Genomic DNA, 22648 nt, shown 5'->3' on the forward strand with positions numbered 1-22648 from the left:
GATATCTCCCAGCTTCTCTCTGGACTTCTAATGGACCCGCGTCCGCAATGCTGGATCGAGGCACCACAAGAGGAGACTAACTTCTTTCCTCGTTTCTGCCCTGCACCCCATTGAGTTTTTCCTGATCCTTTTTTTTATACTTCTTCTCTGGTCCCTGGATTAAGGGTTGAGAATCGCTAATATTCCCACGCAAAAGGGGATATGTGACCTTCAGCTGTCGATTACTTCTGTTTCCCACAGAACACACAAAAAAAATCTTATTTACCAAATCCGGGACATCCTTAGATGTTCGCTACCTTTTGTTGCACTGTCCTTGAGATTTGCATTTGGTTATGCTCGAACACAATTGAAAGCACTTTATATTGTACAAAGTTTCTAAGCTATTTCTTTAAAATTGGAACCACATCAAATGCCGGGCCACTTTCTAAGGCATTGCACTTGAAATATACAGTTTAACATTCATAGAGTTTCAACATATACTTGCATGGTTTTTCAAATCCCAAAATTATTACAACTTCAGTGTCATATACAAAATTTACAATCAGTGTTAAAATTACAATATCCTTCTTTATACAATATTCGTGACCTCTGTATAGAAGATTAATCAATGCAAAGTTAAGAAGGAAAAAAAAATTCTGCATCAAATTTTACACTCCACAACTCTTCGTCTCCACCATTCATTCCGCCAACTACGATGAACTGCAAATACTTTCATAATCTACACCATGCCATCAACCGCCAACCACCACCACTAGTATTTTCACAAACAGTTATAAACATCTATGCCCATGGCAGGATTCGAACCTGTAGCCTTTTGGATGGCGAGGGGATACGCTAACCACTCGGCCAACCAAACTAGCAAAATTATTTCAAGAAGTATGACCATCTCGCAATTCCATTTTAATTTCTTGGTTGTTGGAAGTTTTTCCACTTGGTTATAGTATAAATTAAAGATACCAAGAAATTATATACTTAGTTTAATCCTTTATCCAAGTATAGACAAACAAGTTTACACCTGAACTATTTTCAGGACTGGCGCAACTCGTATATAGAAGCTTAAAACTTCACATCACTTGCCTTAGTATCCCATAATGCAAAGCACATATCTTTACAGGTATGTATAATACTATTCATTATGAGAAGGGTTACTACCCAGACCAGTTTAGACCTTTATTGAAGTCACATCAGTGGGAGCCAGCACCAGAGGTGATACCAAGATTGAAGTAACGTGGAAGTAATATTTTAATAATGAGGTATTATTTTCATCGCACCTTATTATTAAAATACTCTGGATTAGAGATAGTGTTGGAAGTTTTTCCACTTGGTTAGAGTATAAATTAAAGATACCAAGAAATTATTTACTTGGTTTAATCCTTTATCCAAGTGTGGACAAACAAGTTTGCACCTGAACTATTTTCAGGACTGGCGCAACTCCTATAATAGCTTAAAACTTCATATTACATGCCTTAGTATCCCATAATGCAAAGCACATATCCCTACATGTATGTATAATCGATACAAAATTTAATAACGGGGAAAAAACCCACGTACAAAGATTACTTAATAGTATAATTTTTGCCTGTGTGTCACAGGCATCTTCAGTACATTAAGCTCAAATTAAACAATAACTGACAATTCCAAAAAGCGGCACCTAAGTAGTTGGTGTAAGATAACTAAAAAGGTCAATAATTTTCCTTAAAAAAAAAAAAAAAAATCAATACAATAAAAAGTTAGGAAAGATTAACTGATTTGTAAATAGATAAACGTTTAAGTTAGGAGAATGAAGTAGAATTTCACATGTTTCTTAATAAAGGCGTTCCATGAGAAACTGACTTTTGTGAAGAACTCTTGTCTTTCTCCAATGAACTCTGTGTCTAGTGAAGATGGCATGTTCTGCAAGTCCAGACTTTTCAGGTTTAAAGTATTCAATATAAGATTGGTGTTCTTCTAGCCGAATAGAGGCAGATCTTCCTGTTTCTCCAAAATAAGATAATCCACAAGAGCATGGAATCTGGTAGACACCTGGATGATTAAGATGTGGAAGCCTTGTCCTTAGGAGAAGTGAGAAAGGTAGAGATTTTTCTAAACGGTCGAAAGGCAACAAAAATATTCAGTGGTTTTAAAACTTTTGCTATACGTTCACTGATGCCTTGTACATAAGGGATAGTAATGCATGTTATTTCTTCTGTGTTTGAAGAAGAAGACATATTAAAGTTCTTTTAATGAAGCAATTTTTATAACCATTAGATAGAAATTGAAGTTGAAGGTTTATTTTTCACTTGGTTAGAGTATAATAAAATTAGTTTAATCCTTTATCCAAGTGTGAGCAAACAAAGTTTGCGCCTGAAAGTATCTTCAGGACTGGGGTAAGATGGTAAGGAAGATACTTTCAGGCGCAAACTTTGTTTGCTTACACTTGAATAAAGGATTAAACTAATTTTATTATACTCTAACCAAGTGAAAAATAAACTTTCAACATCTTTTTCTAAATCCAGAGTAATTTATTAAAAAAAGGGTGGCACACCATTTGGCAACTCCTATAGGTAGCGATGACCTGCTAATGCTTCTGCCTGGTATCTCCACTTGGGCCTGGCTCCTACTGAAGAGACCTTAATAAAAGTCGAAACTAGTCTGGGTTGTGGCCCTTCCCTTAATGCATAACATTAGACATATCCGCAAGGAGATGTGTTTTGCATTATGAGAGATACTGAGATAGGATTGTTGGTAGCTTGCTCCACCTTTGCAACGAGTTCCCCTAGTGTTGTACCACCTTACCCCAGTCCTGAAGATACTTTCAGGTGCAAACTTTGTTTGCTCACACTTGGATAAAGGATTAAACTAATTTTATTATAATCATTAGATAGAAAGGAAGAAGTTATGTTGTAGTTCTTTCTGTAAAAGATCGTCTGAACAACAAAAGGAGTGGGCCCGATGAACCAGTGTTTCAATAGTTCCTGCCTTTTGACTGGGATGGTGATGAGATTCCGCATGAATATAATGGCCTGTATGAGTCTTATTTGTATAAACTGAGAAATGTTGGTTACCATCTGGTTGGCAAAGAATTAGAAGATCTAAAAAGGCTAACTGCTTATTTGATTCTACTTCTAGGGTATACTTGATCCTAGGATGAAATGCGTTTAACTTGGTGAGAAATTGTTGAAGTTCATCCGAAGAGCCATTCCATACAGCAAAAATGTCATCAACATATCTGAACCAATGAGTTGGTCTGGGAGAAATGTTGTCAAAGATTCGTTGTTCAAAATGTTCATAAAGAAATTGGAGATAGCAGGAGAAAGAGGATTGCCCATTGCTGTTCCTTCAATTTTTTGATACAACTTATTTTTAAAGGAAAAATAACCAGAATTTATTACAAAATCAAATACGTTTACAATGTCTGAAGAAAATTCCTGTTGTAGCAATTGAATGCTTTTTGAAAGAGGCACATTTATAAATAAAGAAACATCTAAACTGATCATGATATCAGAAACGTCCAAATGAAGATCTGAAATTTTATTTTTGAAATCCAAAGTAATTTTTATATAAGCATCAGTTCTTCTAGTTGAAGAGGAAAGTAAATTTGATAAAAATTTTGAGATTTTGTAAGTGGGGCAACCTGTACAATCTACAACTGGTCTTAATGGAATGAATGGTTTATGAACGTTTGGAAGACCATACAATCTAGGTGGACGACCGAAGAAAGTTAAAAAAAAAAAAAAAAAAAAACCTTTAAACCAGGCATTCCGATAAGACCAGTTGTAGATTGTATAGGTTGTCCCACTTACAAAATCTCAAATTTTTTATCAAATTTACTCTCCTCTTCAACTAGAACTGATGCTTATATAAAAAATACTTTGGATTTCAAAAATAAAATTTCAGCTCTTCATTTGGAGGTTTCTAATATCATGATCAGTTTAGACGTTGTTTCTTTATAAATATGCCTCTTTCGGAAAGCATTGAATTACTACAACAGGAATTTCCTTCAGACATTGTAAACGTATTTGATTTTGTAATAAATTCTGGTTATTTTTCCTTTAAAAATAAGTTGTATCAACAAATTGAAGGAATAGCAATGGGCAATCCTCTTTCTCCTGCTATCTCCACTTTCTTTATGAACATTTTGAACAATGAATCTTTGACAACATTTCTCCCAGACCTACACATTGGTTCAGATATGTTGATGACATTTTTGCTGTATGGAATGGCTCTTCGGATGAACTTCAACAATTTCTCACCAAGTTAAATGCATTTCATCCTAGGATCAAGTATACCCTAGAAGTAGAATCAAATAAGCACTTAGCCTTTTTAGATCTTCTAATTCTTCGCCAACCAGATGGTAACCAACATTTCTCAGTTTATACAAATAAGACTCATACAGGCCATTATATTCATGCAGAATCTCATCACCATCCCAGTCAAAAGGCAGGAACTATTAAAACACTGGTTCATCGGGCCCACTCCTTTTGTTGTTCAGACGATCTTTTACAGAAAGAACTACAATATATAACTTCTACTTCCTTTCTATCTAATGGTTATAAAAATTGCTTCATTAAAAGAACTTTGAGTAGTTTTAATATGTCTTCCTCTTCAAACACAGAAGAAATAACATGCATTACTATCCCTTATGTACAAGGCATCAGTGAACATATAGCTAAAGTTTTAAAACCACTGAATATTTTTGTTGCCTTTCGACCGTTTAGAAAAATCTACACCTTTCTCACTTCTCCTAAGGACAAGCTTCCACATCTTAATCATCCAGGTGTCTATCAGATTCCATGCTCTTGTGGATTATCTTATTTTGGAGAAACAGGAAGATCTGCCTCTATTCGGTTGAAGAACACCAATTTTATATTGAATACTTTAAACCTGAAAAGTCTGGATTTGCAAAATATGCCATCTTCACTAGACACAGAGTTCATTGGAGAAAGACAAGAGTTCTTCACAAAAGTCAGTTTCTCATGGAATGCCTTTATAAAGAAACATGTGAAACTCTACTTCATTCTCCTAACTTAAACAGATCCGACATCTTATGTCTATCCCCTTTATGGGAGATAGTACTTTACAAATCAGCTAATCTTTCCCAACTTTTTATTGTATTGATTTTATTATTTATTTTTAGGAAAGTTATTGACCTTTTTAGTTATCTTACACCAACTACTTAGGTGGTGCTTTTTGGAATTATCAGTTATTGTTTAATTTGAGCTTAATGTACTGAAGATGCCTGTGACACACAGGCAAAAGTTATACTATTAAATAATCTTTGTACGTGAGTTTTTTCCATTATTAATTTTGTATCGATATGTCTACTGACGGTATACCTCTTTTAAAACATTATGTATGTATAATGCTATGCATTATGGGAAGGTTGTTCACTACCCAGACTGGTTTCGACCTTTATTGAAGTCTCATTTTTAGGGGTCTAGCTCCCACTGACAAGATTGGTTTGTGGAATTGAAGCTTGGTGAAGCAGAAGCTGGATTCAGGCCAAATAGAGGCTGTCAGGATCAGATTTTTACTTTATGACTGAGAAATGATGGAATTATAACAAAGATCTGTATTTAAGTTTTGTAGATCTGGAAAAGGCATATGACAATGTGCCAAGAGAGAAGCTATTCAATATGCTACAGTTATATGGTGTCAATGGGGCATTATATCAAGCAATACTTAGTCTTTATTTGAGTTGTAAGTCAGCAGTTAGAATTGAAGGAAGTACAGGAAGATGGTTTAATGTTAAATCTGGTGTGAGACAAGGATGTACATTATCCCCTCTGTTATTCATTATCTATATGGATCACATTATGAAAGAAAGTGATATTAAACCTGATATCAAAATTAGAGATGTTCATGTCAGCACTTTGCTTTAAGCAGATGATGATATCCTTCTGAATGAATCTGCTACAAGTCTGCAAGATTCCTTGACTAAATTCAATATTTGTTGTAATAGATATAGTTTGATCAGCAATAACAAGACAATCATCATCATCATCAAATTCCTGCCATGTACCCTCAAGGGGTGTACAGGATATGACAGTACTACATGAAAAAATTACATCATTACTAACTTCCTATCTACAATTTTCCTCCAAATCAGTCTGTTATTTGTCAAGACTCCAATATTATCAAATCTTATATTTCTATCCTCTAAGGCACTTTGTACCGTATCAATCCACCTATATCTTGGTCTTCCTCTGGGTCGTTTTCCTGCCAACCTGGCAGAGAACACTTGTTTTGCTAATCTTTCCTCTCCCATTCTATTTAAGTGACCATACCACCTGAGATTAGCTCTGCTAATGCATTCCTGGATGCTGACAATGTCAAGTTCTTTCCTAATATCCTCATTTTTAATATGATATTGCCATTGATGCCATCTGTTCATGCCTCTAATCTTTCTCTGGGCTCATATCTGCAGTCTCTAGTCTTTGGTCAAGTGTTTTACTTCTGACCCAGCTCTCAGATCCATAAGTTAAAACTGGTTTGTATACTGTCTTGTATACAGCTAATTTAGTATTCCGACTAATTTCTATCTTATTCCATATGAATTTATTCAATTGACTTCCCACCATACCAGCTTTGCTGATTCTGTTGTCTATTTCTATATTTAATTTACCATCTTCAGTAAAAATCGTGCCTAAGTAGCTGAAATGTTTTACTTGTTCCACAGGTTCTCCATTCACAACACAGTTGACATTTTCAATGATTCTGCCTATTTTCATTGTCTTTGTCTTTTTATTGCTGACCTTCATACCATATCTATTACAACAGCTATTCAATTTAGTCAGTGAATCTTGCAGACTAGTAGCGGATTTATTTAGAAGTATAACATCATCTGCAAAGAGCTGACATCAACATCTCCAATTTTGATATCATGTTTAATACCACTTTCCTTCATAATGTGATCCATGTAGATAATGAATAACAGAGGGGATAATGTACATCCTTGTCTCACACCAGATTTAACGTTAAACCATCTTCTTGTACGTCCTTCAATTCTAACTGCTGACTTACAACTCAAATAAAGACTAAATATTGCTTGATATAATGCCCCATTGACACCATGTAACTGTAGCGTATTGAATAGCTTCTCTCTTGGCACCTTGTCATATGCCTTTTCCAAATCGACAAAACTTAAATACAGATCTTTGTTATATTCCCATGCTTTCTCGACTATTTGTCGTAAAGTGAAGATCTGATCCTGACAGCCTCTATTTGGCCTGTCAGGATCAGATAGAATAAATATATATGTACCATTGTTTTTGTTCATCCATGCAAAAAGTAGGCAGAATGTCACCTTTATTTAAGAGTTTAGAAGGACTGGCAGGATATCCCAAAACCATTAAAATATTACATTCTGGTGATATCCTTGTGAAAATGTCATATCAGCAACATTCTGAGAAACTGCCAAATGTGGAATACTCAGAATGGGGATGTTCTTGATGATATGTTGAGAGGTTAAAGATCATAGGGTAACAGGTGTGAAGTCCATCCCAATATGTAGGAATGGTCAACTGGTTCTAACAAGGAACATCCTTTCTTTTGATACACCTGAGCTCCCAACATTGTTAAAGCAGGCAACTGTTCTCTTAGGTACATCCCTAATCCAATAAGATGCTTTAAATGTTAAATACGAGCATGCTAAGCTGCTTGTCGTGGATCTACCACATGTGTCTGATGTTGTAATAAAGATCATGATAACAAATTTGACTCCTCAAAGAAAGCTAAATGTGCCAATTTCAGGGAGATCACCTAGCTTACTCCCATGCATGTCAAAGTGGAAAGAAGAAAAAGAAATACAAAAGATTAAAAACAGAACAAAATATATCAGGATGCAAAAGGGAAGTTAGCCACCACCACACCTGTTCTGAGAACCTCTTATGCTGAGAAGGTGGCAGCTAAGAAAATATCAACAGCATCTCAAACGTATGTATTTTCCGTGAACTGATAATTTCACCATACCTGAACTTTATGATTGTGAGTGCTTCTCTGTTCAGTCGCATGGCATACAGTTTCACCCTAGAAACAACTCCAGAAATGGTTCTAGTTGATGAGAACACACTTATCAAAAAATTATGGCAAGGATATCACTTAAAGATAAATCACTAAACACCCCCACAGAAAAAATGGATACTTCACTAATTCACTGAAAGTAATTAAACTTGCTAACTGATCCTGACACATCAGATGATGTATTGAATATTCTTCCAGGGGAAGAGATGGACATTGGCCATCTGTACTTCCCAAAATCAATTGATAAATATAAACCTGATTAAAGTAAGTCCTCAGCTCTCTCCCTCCCACCAAAAAAAAAAAAAAAAAAATCAGAGAAGTTAAAGCCAAAATAATAGGAAAATTTTTACAATGTAACTGTTTTTTGCCAGAATATCTGATATCAAGATTTTTCTACAGAAACCGTTCTGTTTCTGTCTGCAGGAAACATATTTAAAACCCAATTATGACCTTACCCTAAGAAATTTCACTGTTGTGTGCAAGGACGGAAGTGGAGATGATCCTGCTTGCAGAGAGTAGCTATTGTAGTTTATGACTCTATTTTATGCAAGAAGCAGTGCTATATCTATACTAATAGCATTGTCTGCACGGTTAGCCTAGTGGCTGTGCGCTTTGCAACCATATGACTGGGGAAGGAGTGTCCCATGTTCGATTCCCGTCGAAGACGTGAGGAATTTGAGGATCTTCCTCAGTCATAGCCAAGTTAGCCCGGTCTTGAGCGCGAGCAGTAGGGTTTTTTCCGCTAGTTTATCTGGCATTTTTCATCCCGCAAGCAGGTAAACTGGTCCCGTGAACACACACAGACCTACAGCCATAAAATACTTACCCCCCCCCCCCCAATGAGGGGGGGGGGGGGGGCTCAACTCACCCGAATAGGGACTGGGGAGAAAAAGGGAGGAAACTCCATACGAATAAATAAAAATAAACTAATTGCATTTAATCGTAGTCAATCAGGGAAGTGAGGGAAGATGACACTATCTTTGATCATTAACTACATGTGTGTTTAATACTTATATTAATGAAACTATTTTTATGGCAAATATTTTACTTTAATTAAAACCAGTTTAAGTTTATAAGTTAGTATTTTTTTTTTTATTTTTTATTTTTTTTTTTTTAATAATAACAAAAAACCTGTCTAAACTTGTTTAGCTCTGTTTGAAAGAATTTTTTTTTTTATCATCTTTATAGGCAAGCCTAACATTGTCTCCAAAATATTATGGTCTTGCATTAGATGACTTTCTCAAAGGAACCTTCCCATAATGTGTTTAATTATCTATTCCATAGACATTTTGCTTTGAAAGGTCATTTTGACATCATTGTGAACAGTAGAAGTTCTGTAGAGAAGAAAAGAAAGACTTTGCTTATACATGAGTACATTTATTTAACAATTAGATTCACATGCCAGTCATGTATGTGCATGTAATATATGTTAGCAATTTGTGGAATTACATATCTTCATTTGTGATGTGCAAGACATTGGTTTATCGAGGATCTGAAGAGCATTGAAAAACACTCGTATGCATGTTATCATCAAAATATTTTCAATGTGTGATAGAGAACTCGGATTTTTGTTCATGGTCACACAAACCAGATGATGAAGATATTTCATAGATGAATTGCATCCACTCTTTGTGTTCTTGCTTCCATGTTAATCCCGAATAAAACAGTCCATTTAGCTTTCAGTATAATGTAGGCTGTCATTCTTTGAAAAATTAAAGATGGAAACTTGAACTTGTTGAATAAATTTATTAGCTGTAAAATTTTTCCAAAGTATCACGGGTATCTTCAGTATAATAACAACGATGGAACACTAAATAAATTAACTGGTATTTAGCTTACGGAATTAACAACGCATATAAAGGATATTAATTAAAGGCAACTTTAATGAATAACTTCAATATTTCGGCAACGTCACATTGCCATCTTCGGGAACATCAAAATATGGTATGTGCACGCAGGCACTAACAAAAGCAAATGAGGAAGAAGGCAAGAAACTAATATTGTTCCTAAAGTCCTAATGGTGGGCTAATTGGGTTGTCTTGGCCGTTGGACTGAAGTTCTCATAATGTAAGTCTCCAAAATTTGGGGTAGTTTCATGCATCCAAATTTGTTGAGGTTTGGAACATTTTTTAAAGCTGCTGATGATTCCTTGAATAATCTTTCGTACTTGAACTTGCTGCGGTATATTATTTTAGTTTTCTTCAAACGAATTCTATGGAGGGTATCTAAGGCATGGTCTGCCAGCCCAGAGAGGCTGTACTGGTGAAACCGGATGAAGTCTTTGTTTTCCGAAATCCTGATATTTGCTGTTCTGCCTATTTGGCCAAAGTAGGACAGTTTGCAGCTGCAAGGAACCTGGTATACACCAGGTAGGTTTAGGGGAAGTGATTGGTCTTTGGTAGAGCAGATAAGGGATGCCAACTTTTTATATGGTCTATAACAAGAATTCAGGTCATATTTTTTGAGGATATTGGTTATTTTCTCAGAGGTGCCCCAGATGTAGGGGATGGTGATAGATTTAGTGTAATCATATTAGTTTCTTGCCTTCTTCCTAATTTGCTTTTGTTAGTGCCTGCATGCACACACCATATTTTGATGTTCCTGAAGATGGCAACGTGATGTTGCCAAAATATTGAAGTTATTCATTAAAGTTGCCTTTAATTAATATCCTTTATATGCGTTGTTAATTCCGTAAGCTAAATACCAGTTATGTGTGACCAACATATAAGCCTTGCTGCTAGAACTAAATAAATTACAATAAAAGAATGAATTTAAAAAAGTGCCATACAGCATCTGTAGGACCACAGACAGTCAGTGAATTCCCAATTAAAAAAAAGATAATCAGGAATTTGCATAAAATTGATGTAATAATATTTCACATAAAGGAGATAACCAAAAGCTATCATATCTGTTTGAGTTCTTAGTTTAGAAAGGCTTCAAAACTTTTCTTGTAAACTGCTCTATAAGCAATTTACTTTTATTTAAAAGTTTACTGTTCTTCTAAAGAACCTTATGTTTAGTCGAGATGGCATGTCTGCTAGGCCAGACTGCTCAGGTTCAAGATGTTGGATATAAGATTTATGTTCTTCATAACAAATGGCTGCAAACCTGCCAGATGTCTGAAGCTAGACAAACCACAGGAGCAGGGATCATCCTGTTGTGAAGATTTCTATGTTTTTTTTCTTCACCTAAGGAGAAGTTTTCTCCACTCAGACTTTCAGGTGTCTACCGGAGCTGTGAGGCCTTCAGTTATCCTCTTTATGGGAAATATCTATTTTATGTAAATTCCTGATTATTATCTGGTATCTTTTTCTTTTTAAAATTATTTTCTTGTAATTTATTTTGTTACATTTTTTTTTCTGAAAATGCCTTTGATACTTATGCAAAAATTTCACATAAGTTTAAGCTTGTCTTTAATTTTTCAAAGTCCATTTACTCCAGTTATCTTTGTAGCCTTTTATTGGGAAGCCCTGGTATAAGCAGTTTGTTTAAATGCATTTGATAGCTCTAAGAACACTTACTGGGTTGCCATTTAATTTTATATTTCAAACTCTGTAGATGAGAAAAAAGACCTTTCTGTGGAGGATGCAGCAACCCCTGAACCAGATCCAGATTATACTGAATATATGACTGGTAAAAAAATACCTCCAGGTGGCATTCCAGGAGTTGATCTGAGTGATCCTAAACAGCTAGCAGAATTTGCAAAGTAAGATTTCTTTATTTAAAAAAAAAAAAATAAATAAATAAATAGAATGTTGCAGATTTTATATCTAACCAAAATTGAGCTAATTGAAACCATTTTCTCTTATATTGTAGATACAGCTCATCTTCTGGCTTTTATAGCTGATTTATCATATTCAAATAATTGCAAATTTTATATTTGGTATATTATGGCTATGATATGATTTATTACAAAATTCAAATGAATGACTATTGTAATCTACTGTTTATTTTGCCCTTAAAAAGCTGGAACTTCAGTTTTCTAGTTCGTGGGTTTACTATGTCATCTGACTCATGAACTGACATTTTGCAACTGAGCATCATGTTTAGCATCCAGCATATTGTTTTTCCCCACTGACTCATAATTGAAAGAGCACTGTGTTTAGAATAAAGAAACATATATCAAACAAAATAATAGTTTAAACCAAATTTAAACTAATGATCATTATTATAAATTTTTTTATAACCCATGGATTCTATGAAGCACAGGCATAGCTGTATAATTGTGTTTAAGCATAGTGTGATTGAGTATGCAAAAAAAAAGTAGCACTTTGGGCCTCTGCCTACAGAAAAAATTATACAAACTTGGAAGAAATGGGCAGCAATAATAAAAGCAAATTTTAAAAAACACAATCTCTGCAGAAAACCAGCAAAATGGCCAGAAATTGAAAATGAATTAAAAACTTGGATAATAGATCAAAGAAGATCGGGTTGCTGCGTATCTACAAGAATGATTATTCAATGAGCAAAAGTATTGGCCGCAGAAAGAAATATCATCAGCTTTACAGTTGCCATCATGCTGCTTTAGATTTATGAAGAGATGATTTATGCATGCATGTAAAAATGAAAATATCACAAGAAATGACAGATGAATTTGAAAATAAAATTACTGAGTTTCACAGATTCATCATATATACTAGAAAACAAGACAAGTTTGAACTTTCACAGATAACTAATATGAATGAATTGCTTCTGACTTTTGTTGTGCCCTCGAACAAGACTATTGACTCCAAAAATAAAAAATAATATTATTGTTAAAACTTATGATCATAAAACCCCCACTATGTTGTTGTTTTTTCGTGCTGTGCAGATGGAACAACATTGACACTTATTTTAATTTTTAAAAGAAAAACAATGCTCAAAGAAACTTCCCCAAGGAGTTTAAATTCATATTCATCTAAAAGGATGGATGAGGTGGGATGAAGTTATGGATAAACAAGGTGTGGTCTGGAGGTTATGCAGTTTACATGAGAAACCAAAGCTGTTCAGAATGAACTTCACAAAAATAACTAATCCCAGGAGGATTCACCTCCATGCTTCAACCTTTTAGATGTTTCACTTAAACAAACCATTTAAAGGATTTATGAGTGAAAAAATGGGTCAGTTGGTTGCAATCTCCAAATTTTGAGGAAACATCTGCAGGGAGGAGAAAGGTCACAGTTTCGCACATGTGCCAGTGGGTAAAGAATTCGTTGAATGACGTGAAATCCAAAATGATTTATAAAATCTTTTCAAAAATGTGGTATTAGTAATTCTCTTGATAGTATGGAGGATGACTTATAATTTCGTGAAAGCGATGACTTGGTTTCTGATGAAGATGAATAATGATTTGAAAAGAAGATTAGTGACATTTATAAAAATTATATTATATATATATATATTATATGTTACATTTTTTAATGTTTTGGTAATTTTTACGAGAATAATTTTTTTTTTATCTAATAATATCTAATATTTACATGAAAAATGTGACGATTCCGATACATCGGTGCATCTTATAAGGCAAAAAATGCAGTGTACTTTTGAAAAGTTATTAAGCAAGATAGTAGCAAAATGTCAGTCCTGGAGGAATGCAATCGAGTGTACATTTCATTTTTTGGGAGGGAAAATAAATTAGGGTAATTCATCTGGAATTTATGATATTCTACCAGAAATGTTCAAACATGGAGGATATATCATGTATTTGGGGGGGGGGGGGTTAACTCTAGTTATATCGAATAATTCAAAAAGACTTGGTTGTCTAAAATGTCATATGATCAACAAGGGGGTATTGTATTATTGTACTCAACTATAAAAAGTAAATAAAATAAAACTAAATTATTACATTGTGCTTTCCTACTAGTGTTCAAAGTGTGATTTATGTGATCATACTTGGGAAAAAGCTAAGAAAAGTTGTAGAGAGAAACTGAGTAAGAACACATACCAAGATTTTTACTTGAAAACAGTCAAGAAATCATATGAATATAACTTGAACTTTCAGTATTGTAGATCTGACATTTGATTAGATGCCAAGGCAGAAGCTATTCCAAACATTATGGTGTAAATGGAATATTATATTTAACTGTATATAGCTCTTATATATTTTGATGTATAGCCAAATGGTTACTATCTCTGTTATTTATCTGTATAGATTGTATTAAGAAGGAAAGAAATATTTAATCTGATATAAAATTAGATATTAAACTCCCTAGATCTTTGTTCTGTGTAATATGACTGTCCTCTTATATAATTCTGTCTTTGAAATTAAAATAACTGCTATAATAAATTTGGTAGGAAAATCAGCATTAAAAAGGGAAATTTGATCTGAGAGTTAGAAAGAAGTTATCATTGAGAGGCCATGAAGAAATGAGAGAAAAATGCACACGATGAATACATATATGTAGAACCATATAAAAAGAAATAAATCATTAACATTCAGAAACTCAATGTGTTGGTGGTTTGGTCATTTTAACAGAATGTAAGATGAAAAGTTAAGGTGTTTATACAAAAATTCCAGGAAAATAATATAACAATTGACACACACAGCAGACGGTGTGTAGGTAGCATTAAGTTAGTTTCTATAAAGCAAAGTTATTTGACTGACATTAATTGAACCAATGAAGAGATGGATAATAAAGGACTTAAAGCTTACCATGTATGCAGTCCTATAATATCATATATAGTATATAGGACTATTATATCACATATAATCAGAGTAAACTATTGTCCAGTCTTTCATTTGATATTCAAGTTGAGAACTGTTATCCATACTCCAACATCTTTGGAGCTGTGGCAACTAAGGAATTTAAGTTAACTGTCATATGAAAAAATTCAAGCCTGCCAGCATCAAAAATTATTCCAGCCACAACAAGTAGTAAATTTATAGTCACCACTTATGGGTGAAGCAGTCAGTTTCTTCAGTTGAAGTTATAATTTTGGCATTGCACCTAAATAGGTATCTAGTCTATACATCATAATCAGTTCTGAATGCAGGGTTCCTGCACACACTCCCATTCATATTTGTTTGGATATAGATGACATCCTGGTGAAATCCAAACCCACCAAGAGACATTCCACAATGAAAAAGAAATAGCAGCTCTAAGAAATTCAAACAACTATAAAAAGATAAAGGAGAAAAAAAAAAAAAACCCAAATCAACTCTTCTAAAAGATGCCACTACTGCTTATCAGGTAATGGATAAATGTTGCAATAAATCTTAAAAGAACGTGTACAAATTATTACATCTTGGCTTACAGGCATTAGTAAAAAAAAAAAAATTAAATCTTTATTGTTTAATTATCCCAGATTCATGGAGTATTAAGAAAATTAAAAAAAAAAAAAAAATCATACATCCAATCCCACTTCTTCTTATAGTTGTAGCATACACCCTTAAACAATTAGTATATTCATTCCCCAAATATGCAGACATACAACTCTTCCCCTTTATTAAAAAAATTCAGACATGATGAGGAGTTTTGAAACAAGCAGTAACAGCATGATAGTAGAAATACATATCAATACTTGAAGTAGGAAAAAAGCCATCAAAAATCTGAAATGTGGAAAAAACAACTGGGTAGTCGAGCTGTAAGTTTTATAGTGGCTACACTGCATAATTCAGAGGGTCGAATGGAGTAGAGCTCTCATAGTTCCCATCTATAAATAGAAAAAATAAAACAATGTGAGGATTGTAGACAAATTTCCCTACTGAATGTTTCCTGGTAAGATTTATGCAAATATACTTGAGAAATGACTAAGAAAAGGTATGGAAGGGAAACTCAGAGAAGAACAAGCTGGATTCAAGCCAAATAGAGGTTGTCAGAATCAAATTTTCACTTGAAAATGAAAATTCACATGAAACTCTAGAATTTCGATCTGAGTTTCGTATCCGGCTGTAGAATAATACGGGATTTATCATCTCCCTGAAACTTAACTTATGTCGCCAGTAAAATAGCCTTTTGGCTTGTTATAGTAGTAATAACAATATATAAGTACACCAGTTTAGCAATTCATTAGTAGATGTATATGTAAGTTCGGTTCACTTAAAACCTTGATATTCCAGGTCTGCCTACTCACTGATGAGACCTCAAAAAGGGTTGAAGCCGGTCTGGGTAGTGACCTCTTCTCATAATGTAAAACAGTAATACATCTCCTAGGAGCTGTGTTTTACATTATGAGCGAATATTAAGGACAGTGATGGGACTTGCTCCGAGTTGCCCTGGTTTTGTACTACCCAAGTGATTACTTACACTTGGGCTCACCGATAGTTTTTTCGGCATGAAACTCTAGGATTTCGATCCGAGTTTTGTACCCGGCTGTTGAATAATACGGGATTTACCATCTCCCTTAAACTTAACTTTTGTCGCAGGTAAAATAGCCTTTTGGCTTGTTATAGTCATATCATCTGTTTATAAGTTTTTGATACAACCTCATCAGATCTGGTTTCTGAAGTGATACAGATACAAGAAAAGAGTGAGAGGAGAGTTTTAAAGATGATATCGGTACTGTGGAATGTTTATTGGGAGAGAAGAATTTGTGGATAACACATGCTAATAAGCATGAGATAGTGGAGTGATATTATCATCAGCATTATTATTATTATTATTCATGTGGGCAGTCCATGGAGTTAAAAGACTCATTGCAGGAAACCCACTCTATCCATTAACACAATACTGATACATTTTCTTAAACCTATTCACCATTGGGGAGTGCCCATAGCCATCTCTGGCAATCCATTAAATTAATTTGTCACTCTCCAGGTAAAACACCTAGTCTATACACCTTTACTAACTACACTCTTAACAACTTAAAAGTGTGACCTCTTGTTTTTTCCCCTACTCTCCATTTATTGAAAAAATATTTTGTATGTCAATCTTATAAAATCCCTTTAGTAACATAAGTTGCTATCATATCCCCCTATCCTCCTGCTTGTCAGCTAAATTCTGCAACCCACATACCCTTGGTCTATTCTCATAGGGAACATTCTGATGACCTGTCACCATCTTGGTCATTCATCTCTGAATCCTCTCCACTATCCAATCCCCAAGAAATCTGTGCACAGGTGTCATCATGTGGCCGAATCATAGATAGGGATAATAACCTCCCTATCTTTTTTTATCAATGTGTTCTTCAGCATCCAAGTAATCCTCTGATTATTTTGCCAACTCTTGAAATATGTCCTCTGGCTTTTTCAATCTCTATCAACCATCATCCCCACATCCCTAGCCTCATCAATTTCCTGTAAAGTAATACCATCAATATGATACGAAGTGTGTAATCTTTTCATCCCGAACCTTTACATTTTACAACAGTGAGTTGACAACCATTGTCCTTTACCTGCACTGCCAATTTATTTAAATCATTGTGTTCTCTATTTGGCATCATAGCCCAGACACATTAGACTCCTTCCTCAGTCACCTCAACAGTCTACATCCAAGAATCCAGTTTACAATGGAAAAGGAAAAAAAAAAGAATTGTTTACTCTTCCTAGACACCTTAGGTGCGGTATCTAGGAAGTGTAAACAAGGTGTCTCTCTAACCAAGAGAGCCCACAATCTTTGTTCCAGTGGAACTGCCCTTACAACTGAGCTTGACCACATACACAACACTTTCCTCTCTAATGGCTACAGCGATTACAGTATAAAAAAAATAATCAGCCCCCCATTCCCTGGTCTTCTCTTCAGAAAAAGTTTAGAAATGCCATCACCATACCCTACATCCATGGCACATCAGAAAAAATAGCCCAAGAGTTTAAAAAAGTACAACCTACACAACATTTAAGCCCTACTACAAACTTGTTACCCTTATCCATTCTACAAAAGATCAGCTCCCTCCTCTCAGTGCCTGGAATTTATAAAGTACCCTGTTTCTGCAAGCTGGCATACTTTGGACAGACAGATCAGCAACCATCCGCCTGTAGGAACATGAGTCATACATCTACAACCACGACTATGGTCAGTCAGGTCTAGCTGACCATGTCTTGGATACAACCCCCAGGATCTCATGGAAAAAAACCACCATGCTCCACCACAGCAAATTCAAAATAGAGAGGCTATTTTTAGAATCAGCAGCAGCTCTCAGAAATCAACCAAATCTTAATAAATACGGTTGCATTAAGCTTCCTAAGATTTGGGAAACACTTATCGTCAGAGATCCACCTTATATTCCAGGCCACCTACAACCTTAGAGGGTGATTCACCTAGATAGGACTTTAGAGTCACCCACGTGGTTTGGCTTAGTATTGTGTGGTGTTTGTGTAGATGTTACATTAGTTTTTTTGTAATCCCTTAAGATGTCTCACTGACTGAGATGAAATATAGGAAGTATTAAATTCTATTTTAATCCTTTCTGAGTGCTGTATACATCATCATCAAATTCCTGCCATGTACTCTCAAGGGGTGTACAGGATATGACAGTACTACATGAAAAAATTACATCATTACTAACTTCCTATCTACAATTTTCCTCCAAATCAGTCTGTTATTTGTCAAGACTCCAATATTATCAAATCTTATATTTCTATCCTCTAAGGCACTTTGTACCGTATCAATCCACCTATATCTTGGTCTTCCTCTGGGTCGTTTTCCTGCCAACCTGGCAGAGAACACTTGTTTTGCTAATCTTTCCTCTCCCATTCTATTTAAGTGACCATACCACCTGAGATTAGCTCTGCTAATGCATTCCTGGATGCTGACAATGTCAAGTTCTTTCCTAATATCCTCGTTTTTAATATGATATAGCCATTGATGCCATCTGTTCACGCGTCTAATCTTTCTCAGGACTCTCATATCTGCGGTCTCTAGTCTTTGGTCAAGTGTTTTACTTCTGACCCAGCTCTCAGATCCATAAGTTAAAACTGGTTTGATCACTGTCTTGTATACAGCTAATTTAGTGTTCCGACTAATTTCTCTCTTATTCCATATGAATTTATTCAATTGACTTCCCACCATACCAGCTTTGCTGATTCTGTTGTCTATTTCTATATTTAATTTACCATCTTCAGTAAAAATCGTGCCTAAGTAGCTGAAATATTTTACTTGTTCCACAGGTTCTCCATTCACAACACAGTTGACATTTTCACTGATTCTGCCAATTTTCATTGTCTTTGTCTTTTTTATTGCTGACCTTCATACCATATCTATTACAACAGCTATTCAATTTAGTCAGAGAATCTTGCAGACTTCTAGCGGATTTATTTAGAAGTATAACATCATCCGCATAAAGCAAAGAGCTGACATTAACATCTCCAATTTTGATATCAAGTTTAATACCACTTTCCTTCATAATGTGATCCATATAGATAATGAATAACAGAGGGGATAATGTACATCCTTGTCTCACACCAGATTTAACATCAAACCATCTTCCTGTACTTCCTTCAATTCTAACTGCTGACTTACAACTCAAATAAAGACTAAGTATTGCTTGATATAATGCCCCATTGACACCATATAACTGCAGCGTATTGAATAGCTTCTCTCTTGGCACCTTGTCATATGCCTTTTCCAAATCGATAAAACTTAAATACAGATCTCTGTTATATTCCCATGCTTTCTCGACTATTTGTCGTAAAGTGAAGATCTGATCCTGACAGCCTCTATTTGGCTTGAATCCAGCTTGTTCTTCACCAAGCTTTTCTTCCACAATTCTTCTCAAACGTTTCTCAAGTATACTTGCATAGATCTTGCCAGGAACACTCAGTACGGAAATACCTCTGTAATTCTCGCATTCAGTTTTATTTCCCTTCTTATATATGGGTACTATGAGAGCTCTACTCCAATCATCGGGAATTCGTCCCTCTGTCCAGGCTTTCTGAACTATGCAGTGCAGCCACTGTAAGAATTTTATACCACCATACTTCAGCATTTCTTGTCGAATATCATCTACTCCTGCTGCCTTTCCACATTTCAAGCCTTTGATGGCTTTTTCTACTTCAAGTATGGATATGTATTCCTGACTGCATGCCTGGTCAGTGTTTTTTATCACTGCTTGTTTCATTTAGCAGTTTTTCAAAGTAATTACTCCATACTTCAAGGATATCTTTTTCTCCTGTTTTCATGTCACCTTTATCATCTCTAACTCCGTTTACAGCACTCTTTCCTCCATTCCTAAGTTTCTACAACAACCTCCAGAATATTTTGCCACCTTCTTGATATTTATTTTCTATATTCTTGCCAAAGTCCTCCCATGACTTTTGTTTAGCAAGTTTTACACAGTGTTTAGCATTCTTGCATTTGTCTCTGTATTCTCTAAGAGCACAAGCTGACTTATTTGACAGGAACTTTTGATATGCTTTCTTCTTTTCCTTCACTGTCTCTTTAACTTCCTGTGTCCAACAGGGAGTTCTGATTTTTTTATCCTTGCAGACAACCTCACCACAAGCCTCTCTGGCAGAATCAATCAGTGTTTTCTTCAGAGTTTGCCACTGAATCCCCAAGGTTTGATTCCTGTTTTCAAACTCTTTCATTTTCTTTTCAATAATCTTTCTGTATTTTAGTCTACAGTTCACATCTGAGAGCTGCTCAACTTTTATTCGCTTTTAAACTTTCTTACATGTTATTCTTTTCAATATGACATTCAATTTTATCCTGCTCAAGACTAAATAGTGATCACTTCCAATTTCAAATCCTCTGTACACTCTGGTGTCCTGCACCAGGGAGAAAACATCACTATCAACAATAACATAGTCAGTGAGACTTTTCTTATTCCTTGCCTCTTCTCTCCATGTGAGTTATGCACATTTTTATGTTGGAACATGGTGTTGGTAATAACCAGTTCATGTCCTGAGCAGAAATCCAACAGATATTTGCCATTATTATTAGCTTTGCTCTTTTCTCCAAATTTTCCCAAAATATTTTTGTATGTCTCACAATCATTTCCTACTCTGCTATTTAGATCCCCAACAAGGACCAACTTTTCCTTTTTCATTGTGTCAGTTGCTTTTTCTAAAGCGTCAAAAAATTCCTCCACTTCTACCTTGGTAGAACCTTCTGTGGGACGATAAGCACAAATAAGTCTCATTGTCCAGTTCTCCATTCTCATATTTGCCCACATCACTCTACTTGAGACTGACTGCCATTCAAGAAGATTAGCCTCGTATTTTGTGTTGAATACTATGTCTACTCCTTTTCCTTGATTGTCATTGGCTGAATATAACATTTTGTATTTATTGCTCAGAAAGATCTCACCAGTTTTGGTCTTTTTTGTTTCAGTCACCCCTATTATGTCGATCTGGTACTTATCTAATTCCTCAGCTAGCACCATTTCTTTGCCATTCAGGCTTCTTACGTTGATAGTACCGATCTTTAACTCTGGTGATGTTGAGTTGGGGTTTGTTTTCAGATTTGTTCCAGTAGCTGACTTTTCGCTGTTCGCCCTGGTTCCCTGGCGAAAACAACGGGGGCCTTGTTTAACCGGGCGACGCCCCAGCCGGCATGAAATTTTGTCATGTTGTACCATCATTTTTTTATTTTTGTTTCACCAATAAGAATACAATTTGGTCGGCTAAATCCCAAATTGCCAGCCCATCCTCGTTCGTTCAGTATCAAAGTAGATGCCCAACAGGGTGCACCACGAGAAGGTGAGGATTGGACATTAGGTCAGAAGCCCTGGTCGGTTCTCCGCATTCCTTTAAAGGCTATGTGGAAGTCTCCTCTCAGTTATACAGCTTTGACCCTTAAGCACCCCAATGCTGTATACAATCATTGAAAAAGGAGTACTACTGTCCGACCACAGATATCAGACCTTTGGCTGGCAATGTGCCAAGAAGTGTCGATTCATGTTGAAGAAGAGAAAGGAATAAGGCGATATATGAATTCATTACCAAGACGCGAAATCACATGCTTTATACGTAAATTTTCCAAGTGTTGTATAAGCAAAATAGTTACCACTTTAAAAACTAGAATTTTCATAAAAGAAAAGCTAATTTTCTGATGTATAAGAATAAACCCTCATCCCATGAAACGCAGTGATTACCCTATTGTCGGAATGGATTTGCCTTCTGACATGCGCAAAAGTGTCTATGGGTCTCGCATCTGTGGCTGCGCAGTAAGCATTCAACAAATAAAAGGTAATCTTGAATGGTAGACAAGATATAGGTAGTTATCATCATCATCCTTATGGGGATTTAGGCACATTGTCTTATTTCAGTCTAATTAAGCATTGAACTGAGTACTTTTAGTTCTTATGTATTTCAGTGTTCTTTCTCTCTCTGTGTGTGTGAGAGAGAGAGCATAGCCTGATTTCCTTCATAGGAATTTCATTGCTCCTATTTCTATTTTTTTTTTTTTCCTTCTGCATTTTTTAATTCTGTAATTCAGTTTCATACAGCAGAGAATGTCTCAGAAACTTCATGAATTCTTATTTTTCTATGCTTTTGAACTTAGTTCGGTTTGAAAATATTATTGGTCATCCCTGTTATCTATAGGAATTTTGATTTCAATTTGGCTTCTTTTCTATATTATATAGCACATTTGAGGTATTTGAAGCTGTAAATTGTTCTAAAATTTTATTTTCAATCATGATTTGGCTTCTGCTAGATACGGTCCTTTAGAAGCTATAATTTTTGTTTTGCCAGTTGATATTTGCATTCCAAATTTGTTTTAGGCAATTTCATTTAAGAAGTATGTTGATCTCTGGAGCTCATCTTCACTTCTTGCTATGATTATTTTGT

The 22648-nt window shown here is 35.2% G+C and overlaps 1 protein-coding gene across 4 annotated transcripts in view; it reads left to right on the top strand.

Annotated features, from left to right (window-relative positions):
* Positions 1-22648, top strand: part of LOC150102499 (transcription factor YY2-like) — a 222848-nt gene that overhangs the window by 4479 nt on the left and 195721 nt on the right. For all 4 annotated transcript variants that reach the window (XR_016548910.1, XR_016548911.1, XM_090398774.1 and 1 more), the window contains exon 2: positions 11560-11707. Coding sequence is in view for 2 of the 4 variants with exons in the window: in XM_090398774.1 (XP_090254900.1) it covers positions 11560-11707 (148 nt within the window). In the remaining 2 variants the exon portion in view is untranslated. The remainder of the gene's footprint in view (positions 1-11559; positions 11708-22648) is intronic.

This window comes from Typopeltis vanoorti, chromosome 10 (assembly GCF_054136105.1).
Source record: "Typopeltis vanoorti isolate ZY-2024b chromosome 10, IOZ_Tvanoo_1.0, whole genome shotgun sequence".
Taxonomy (NCBI): Eukaryota; Metazoa; Arthropoda; class Arachnida; order Uropygi; family Thelyphonidae; genus Typopeltis; species Typopeltis vanoorti.